Source organism: Schistocerca serialis, chromosome 8 (assembly GCF_023864345.2).
Source record: "Schistocerca serialis cubense isolate TAMUIC-IGC-003099 chromosome 8, iqSchSeri2.2, whole genome shotgun sequence".
NCBI lineage: Eukaryota > Metazoa > Arthropoda > Insecta > Orthoptera > Acrididae > Schistocerca > Schistocerca serialis.
The window spans coordinates 246,232,716-246,240,908 of NC_064645.1; the positions used below are offsets into that span (position 1 = coordinate 246,232,716).

Consider the following 8,193-nt stretch of genomic DNA (forward strand, 5'->3'; position numbering starts at 1 on the left):
CGCGGTTCTCCGTTGACTTGGGTTCGTGTCGCTGCTTGCAGTGTCGCTTAGACGAAGAGAAGCGAGTGGAGTGCTAGGGAAAGCGGATCTAATTAGCTATTCTCGACTACTTGTTACTAATTGCTGCATTCTATGTGTTACTATTTGTTAAGTTCAACCAGCGATATTTTTCCTGCCTGGTGGCCGCTAACGCCCCAGTAACCTGCTCTGGAGGTTAGTGTATGTAACGGCAGTGTACGTTACCTCGCCTTTCCGCTGCTGTCCGGTAAGGTGTGTATTTTTGACAGTTTCCTACATTTGTAGGCCGGTTGGTGTTTCTTCTACTCTAGTAGCAGTGGTTCCTTTCTCCTTTTGGACGCTCTAAACACGGCATTCTGAGGACATAGTGCTGACCGCCGGTTCCGGCTTTGGCGTGGTGTTCCATCGTTGCATTTGTTAACCGACGTTAGGTAGCTTGCGCAGATTATCATTAGTCATTCGTTACACTGCCGCTAGTCTGAGTTACCATCTTGTGAAGTGAATGCAACTATTGGCTGCCTTTCTCATCACCCACGAAACTGTTTTTGGCCTGACCTACTCAGAGGTCGATTACTGGAGCACTGTTGTGACTAGCCATTGTATTTTATTATTGTGTTATTATTTTATTATTGTATTACGAAGTTACCATCATTTGTCTCACCCGTTTGGTGATCAGTTGCCTGTCTTTTAAAAGTCCGCAGCTCGTGGTCGTGCGGTAGCGTTCTCGCTTCCCACGCCCGGGTCCCCGGGTTCGATTCCCGGCGGGGTCAGGGATTTTCTCTGCCTCGTGATGACTGGGTGTTGTGTGCTGTCCTTGGGTTAGTTAGGTTTAAGTAGTTCTAAGTTCTAGGGGACTGATGACCATAGATGTTAAGTCCCATAGTGCTCAGAGCCGTTTTGTCTTTTAAATTAACTTTTACTATTGCCTTGCTGTTTGACAGTATGTTTGTCATTTATTTTCAATAATTGCCATTCTTGGCGTTAAAGGCCTTCAGCCGTGACTGTCGCTACTTGTCCAATTCTAATGTGGCAATTGCATTTTAGAAGTTAACGTTTAAGGCCTTGGTGACTTGTTTTCAATATTTTAATAACTGTAGTTTGTAAGTTGCAACAAGTTAAACAATTCTTAATATATTGCCATTAAAGCCTTCAGCCGTGAAACAAATCTTAAATTATTACCATTACTTTAATTTGTTGTTGACATTAAATAAATTGTGTGTGATTAAAAGAAAATCCCACCAATAGTAACTGATTACGGCCCCGTCCACAATCGTAACCGGATCCTGCCTTCCTTGATCACGAGGTCTCATAATGTTTCGGAGATAAGTATTTCATCCTTTTCAAGTTATGATAAAGTTATGTAATGTTTGTGTATGTTGCAGTACCCAATCGTTTTCCTCCAGAACAAAATCCAAGAAACTGTGCTGACGAGTGTTATTTCGTCAGGAACAATACTCGGGGCAGTAGCACGCGAACTGCCGAATAGCTTCGCCATTTCCAAGATGTCCGTTTCCATAGCCGTGCCACAACAATAGGTCCTTTGCCCAAGTCTGATACGTACATGATCCGTGCCGCGTTCGATATCGCACGCTCTCGCTCGCACTCGTTATCTTTGGCCAGAGAAAGGTCGGGACACACATGTCAGGACCGTGTCCGTGCCGAGACACGTCCGAGTATCGGCCGTCACCCGGACTACGAAATACAACATTAAAACAAATGCAGCGGGCCCCACTTGACCGGGCCGTGCACGGGGAACGTCAACGGGCCGGGGCCGGGCCGGGCGGGATTCGCCGTGTTTAAATTTTCACGTGACGGACACGGCCTGACGGTGGGGTTGTCTTGTGAGCTGTGCAACTGCGCAAAACTGTTCTGTGTACAAAACATGGATGTGGAACGACTAATAGAGGAAGTTCGTAAGTTTCCTGTTCTTTACGATCAGGGAAGTGAAAATTACAGGAATATCGAGTACAAAGACAGAGTTTGGAAGACAATTGCAACAGATCTACAAGCCAAAGGTAAGATAAAAACTATACAAGTTTTAATACCCGAAAGATATTTATTTACTTTTTATTTTACAAACAGATGTTTGGTTTATGTCATCGTTATATCGCCAAGGCGACATGTTCTTGCCATTTCACAGTCCCTTGTGGAGAGTTCAGGAATTTTTTGAGTTGTTCTCGTACAGCAAATGCAGCATCTGTTGATCTCCCACGAATTCGAGGTAGGTTTCGAAGATTTGATGAACTTCCGGATCCCTCAGCAGTTACCGTTTGATCCATCCTCTGTTCGGGCACCCTATAACCTTCCATTTTTCGAATAAAGTTGTACAGTACACACGCAGCCGTCACAATCATTGTAAGGTTATTAGGATCTCCCTGAAGGATACTTCTAAATATTCGAAATTTCTGTTGCAATATACCGAATGCATTTTCGGATATTCTTCTTGCCCGACTCAAACGATAATTAAATATAGCCTTGTCATTTGTTAAGTTCCTGCCAGGATATGGTCGCATCATGTATGTTTTGAGAGGGAAAGCTTCATCGCCTACAATTACCATTGGAAGTTCAACATCAGTTCCGGGTAAAGTTTTACTCTTTGGGACGCTAAGCGTATTGTTTTCCAATGACTTTCCAAGATTTGAATTTACTAGAATGCCTCCATCAGAGTTTTTTCCGTACGCTCCCACGTCTATTGCAATGAAATTATAACATGGGTCAACCAGAGCAAGAAGCACAATGGAATATGTTTTTTTGTAATTCCAATAGAGACTTCCTGAGTTGTTTGGAGCCTGTATTGTTACGTGCTTTCCATCTAAAGATCCAATGCAGTTTGGAAACTGCCATTTTGTCCAAAACTCCTCAGCTATAGCATTCCGTTTTTCTTCATTCGGCACAGGCATCACCTCTTCTAACAATAAATCGATAACTGTTCTAGAGGTGTCATGGAAGATAGCTGCAACTGTGGATTTTCCCAACCTGTAGCTGAAGGAAATAGTTTTAAAGGAATCTCCTGTAGCAAGGAACCTGAAAAAAATTGAATGTATAAGATGAGAAATACTGTATAATCTATAAAATATTTGCAGCATTTTAAACATTGTAATATAAATACGCGATTTAAAATATTTTTGCTACAGGTGGAATAGAGGAATGCAAAAAAAAATGGGCATCTGTTCGTGACCAACTAAGGAAGACCTTGCAGAAAAGGAAAACTGTTTCAGGACAAGCTGCTGTTCATCAACATAAATACAAGTATGAAGATCTCTTAACGTTCCTGCTACCTTACATGGTAGAACGAGAAACAGTTTCCAGTGTTCCTTACACGCAAGACAATAATGAGCATAAACAAGAATCAAATACAGATTCCCAAGAGGAGCAGTCGATTGTTGAAAACGAAAAAGTGTCTACACAAGAAGACATTGCAGATGAAGAATGGATCATTAAAACCCAGGACAGTGAAACAGAGAATTTGATAGAGCGCACTCGGCATTCCCAGACGCCCTCAGCTCATTCGTCCGTCACTTCAAAGAAGAACACGTTTATCAAACCACCACTGAAACGAAAATTTCAGCGTGAGGTTAAACCACAAGAATCTGCATCAAGCCAGCTCATGGCTTACATTTTGGCAGAAAAAAAGCTGAAAAACAGAGAGATACACAAAACCCAGTTGATGCTTTTTTGGCTGATATAGCACCAGCCCTAAAATCATTGCATCCGCTACTGTTTCATCAAGCTAAAAGTAGGATTTTTTCAATTGTACAAGACTTTGAACTGAAGCAACTCATGAATGACGTATCAGTCCATCAATTCACTCCATCATCCTCCAATTCCTCAGCAAAATCTGTTTCAACACCATATCCTTCACCTGTGGGAAACGAGTCAACAGAACCTACACAGCAGCTTTTGGATCTGCAAAGGGATTCCCACAATTCGTATATAAATAACCAAAGCCATCATCCTCCAAGTTCCCCCGCATCCTCATCAGCTTCAGAAACTAATTCACTGAATAGTCCTGCTTTGTTTTTCTTAGGGTAGTAGAAATTTAACTGTATTATTTACTAACTTATGTATTTATCTTTCAATTACTAAAGTAATAAAATAAAAATGCTGTCCTTAAAACTTCTTATTTATTTGTGTTCTGTGTACTTTTCTTTAACCTACCGTAAAAAAACAGCCAGTCGTTCTTTGGGTGAAACTGATACTCTCCAGAACGTGTCATTTTTTCTCAGCCTTGGTTCTAGTTTCTTTAAAAGTTCACAGAAGGTGTACTGCGTCATCCTAAAATATTCATAAAACTTAGTCTCATCATCTACGAGGTGAGAAAATAGTGTTAGAAACTCTCCCTGTACTGGTCTTGTTTTCCAGGCACTGTGGATCCATAATTTTCTTCTTCTTGTTTGCCTTCGTTCGTTTTCCTCTTCGTCTAAAGCAAGTGCTATAAGTCCTAATTCACTATTACGAATATTAGTGAACATGTTTTACAGCTTTCACAAACAGAAACACAGCTCACCGCGTCCGAGTCACTACAAGGAACAACAGAGACACGGACGTGCCCCGGTCATTTGTGGCCCCTGCAGGAACGGACCGGAGTACGGCCGTCACTCGTCCGACGCTCGGCCCTGACACGGCCCGGACGTGTGTGTCCCGACCTGAAGAGAGTGAGAACGGTTTGGGCAATGAGCGGCGTGGTGTGCGGAGAGAGAGGAAGCGGCTTAACGGAGACAGTAACGGTCGAGTTGGTCAGTATTGTGGCCGTGGGGGCCTCTTCTATAAATCAGTGGGTTCGCTGCCTGGTACGTGGGGCGTGCTTCGTTGGCGGTTAATCATGGCAACCAAAATGGATTGAGTTGGGGCTTCCGATCGGCAGGAAGACATCCGCCGTCAGTCTGCAGAATTCTTCCGTGTGTTATCATTCTGTGAAGCAGTTGAATTCCGAGCAGATGGGACCACGTTTGGCCTCTACACGCTTCTTCGACTCCGCCGTCACGTTTCTGCACTACACCGGTGAGCAACTTCGAGAACATCCTTCCTTGTAAATGTCCATTTTCGGCGTTAAGGCGTCTGACACGGCATCGTCGTGCATGTGTGTGTATTCCTTCGCAAGTAGCTTTTTGCAGCACCATCACCACGGCCTGTCTTCCGTTTAATTTTGAAACCGTTGATTCCGTGTTACGTAGAGTTTTAGAGTAACAACATTAACGGTCAAATTGCAATCACTGCTCAGCCTTCCTAACCTGAAGCGGTATTGATGTACATATTTGCAGAGTGTTAGTTTTACTTTCCATTTTTAAGAGAGGAATCGCTAATACGTAGATTGTGTATTTTGGCCAGTTGTTTGATCACAGGAAGTGTTTCCTGTGTACCTTAAGTTTTGTGAGATCTTGCTGACAATTATACATTGAAGCGCCAAAGAAACTGGTACAGACATGCGTATTCAAATACAGAGATATGTAAACAGGAAGAATGCGGCGCTGCGGTCAGCAACGCCTATATAAGACAACAAGTGTCTCGCGCAATTATTAGATCGGTTACTCCTGCTACAATGGCAGGTTATCAAGATTTAAGTGAGCTTAAACGTGGTGTCATAGTCGGCGCACGAGCGATGGGACACAGCATCTCCGACGAATCGATGAAGTGGAGATTTTCCCATACGACCATTTCACGAGTGTACCGTGAATATCAGGAATCACGAAAAACATCAAATCTCCAACATCGCTGCAGCTGGAAAAAGATCCTCCAAGAATAGGAGCAACGATGACTCAACAGAATCGTTCAACGTGACAGAAGTGCACCCTTCAGCAAATTGCCGCAGATTTCAACGCTGGGCCATCAACAAGTGTCAGCGTGAAAAACATTCAACGAAACGTCATCGACAAGGGCTTTCGGAGATGAAGGCCCTCTCGATTACCCTTGATGATTGCACGACACAAAGCTTTACGCCTCGCCTGGGCCCTTTAACATCGACATTGGACTGTTGATGACTGGAAACATGGTGGCTAGTTAGACGAATCTCGTTTCGAGTAGTCAAGTTGTATCGAGCGGATGGACTTTTACAGATATGGAGACAACCTCATGAATCCATGCACCCTCCATCTCAGCAGGGGACTGTTCAAGCTGGTGGAGGCTCTCTAATGGTGTGGAGTGTGTGCAGTTGAAGTGATATGGGACCCCTGATACGTCTAGATACGACTCTGACAGGCGACACATAGGTATGCATCCATTCATGTCCGTTGCGCATTCCAAAGGACTAGGGCAATTCCAGCAGGGCAATGCGACACTCCACACGTCCAGAATTGCTGCAGAGTGGTTGCAGCAACACTCCTGTGAGTTGAAACACTTCCGCTGGCCACCAAATTCCCCAGGCATGACCATTGTAGAGCATATCTGGGATACCTTGCAATGTGCTGTTCAGAAGTGATCTACACCTCTGCCCCCCCCCCTCCCCCCCGTACTCCTACGGATTTATGGACAGCCGTGCAGGATTCATGGTGTCAATTCCCTCCAGCACTACTTCAGACATTAGTCGAGTCCATGCCACGTCGTATTGTGGCACTTCTGTGTGCTCGCGGGGGCCCTACACGATATTAGGCACGTGTACCAGTTTCTCTGGCTCTTCCGTGTATTTTGGTAACGGTTCCGTAAACATGGTTTGGTCTAAATCGCTAGTTGTGTGCGGCTACTGGAGTTATATTCGTTCGTGCCAGAGCCCGACTTTTGTAACTGTTTGGTTGTCATGCATGCCACCGTAGGCCGATTTGTGCAAAGTACTTAATAGATTCTTCAAGCCTTTGAGTGATCTATTTTCTTGTGCTGGCTTGTTGGCTTGCCAGCAAATATGTCTCCAATTAACACTTTAAACTTTGACAATAATTAATAACGGTATCTGCCCTATTGAGCAATTCTCAGGTGTTAAAACTGCGAAACGAACTGCTATTTACCCAGGCTTATGTTAATTATTGATGCCGTGATCTCACCTTTTGCGTGCATGTGGCGCCGATCTTTAAGCTGGTCTATGTTTAACGAGTTATTACATTTTGAAATAATTATTATTCTGTTTTGCATTTATCATGTGAGAGTGTTATGTTAATTCTGTCATTGTGAGGCACCGTAACGTTTAGAGTCGCAGCCTTGTCGTTGTAAATATCTTCGACACATTTAATTAGGTCTGAAATAACTGTTTTGTTCCAGTCTGGAGCCTAAGAAAACTTGCCGATCTTTGGGCTTTCATGGCATTTTGTCCCTTAGAGCTAATTGGATCTCGGGACGCGTCCTGCAATGGCTGTAAATGCTCATGTACTTGATCTGTTGGTTTTTACGTTTTAGAGAGGCGGAGCCTGATTACTGGGTGTGACTGATTGTAAGACGTCCCGAAATTTTGGGCGACGTCGGGGGCATGTTATTAGCCACTGAGTGGCTTACTCGCAAGCAGAGTTCACTTATGTACATATTTTTACTATTCATGCGTTGGGTTTTGTTAGTTCGTTAGCTTGTTTTTCAGTGATTGTCCTTAAGCAAATTTCAAGAACACTAATTCCTCACGCTTTGTGTTGAATCGTATTATTTTTCATTCTTTACTTTCCTTATATATAAGCTATACGTAAACTGAATGAGCAATAAACCAAAGACACCTAACGAGTTGTGTTGTGGCAAGGATAATGTTTTGATACATCGTTAAATATATGTATGAAACAAAGTAAGAAATACGCGCTTCAATTTATTAATTAGTGTATCTTCACCCTTTTGTTTCGGGAAGTGGTAGCATTCGGACGTATGCTTGGATCCATCGTACCAGCATTGTTAAAAATGTGTGTTTTAACCGTTCATTAAAAGTATTACAAAAAGTTATTAGAAAAAGAATATTTATTCGCACGATTATAAGTTCAAATTCTATCTGTTCATCATTTCACTCGCCTCCGAGGCCCTTCATCGAGAGGTTCGGTGCAGACAAGAAAAATTCACACCGTATCTGGAAGAGGGTTCTTGCATCGACATTGTCACACTCAAGACTAAACGCAATGGAATTAATGTAAAGGTAATGACTCAGACTTGATAGGCACCTATTGAACTTGGTTTACTTATATTAAAAATATTGTGCTTCGTGTGACAGATCCACAGTTTCTATGGTTGTGGTGATTATTTGGTAACGCATACTACTGGAAGCAGCTGTACATAATGCAA

The 8,193-nt window shown here is 43.1% G+C and overlaps 1 protein-coding gene across 1 annotated transcript; it reads left to right on the plus strand.

Moving 5' to 3' along the window:
* Window positions 1-1,900: 1,900 nt before the first annotated feature.
* On the plus strand, window positions 1,901-3,706 carry LOC126416952 (transcription factor Adf-1-like). Its single transcript, XM_050084832.1, has 2 exons — window positions 1,901-2,033; window positions 3,153-3,706. The coding sequence occupies exons 1-2, from the start codon at window positions 1,901-1,903 to the stop codon at window positions 3,704-3,706; spliced, it is 687 nt and encodes a 228-aa protein (XP_049940789.1).
* Window positions 3,707-8,193: the final 4,487 nt, after the last annotated feature.

Coding starts and splice junctions, on each gene's coding strand:
- LOC126416952 (XM_050084832.1), top strand. CDS start 1,901: ATGGATGTGGAACGACTAATAGAGGAAGTTCGTAAGTTTCCTGTTCTT. Junction 2,034..3,152: donor AACAGATCTACAAGCCAAAG/GTAAGATAAAAA, acceptor TTTTTGCTACAG/GTGGAATAGAGGAATGCAAA.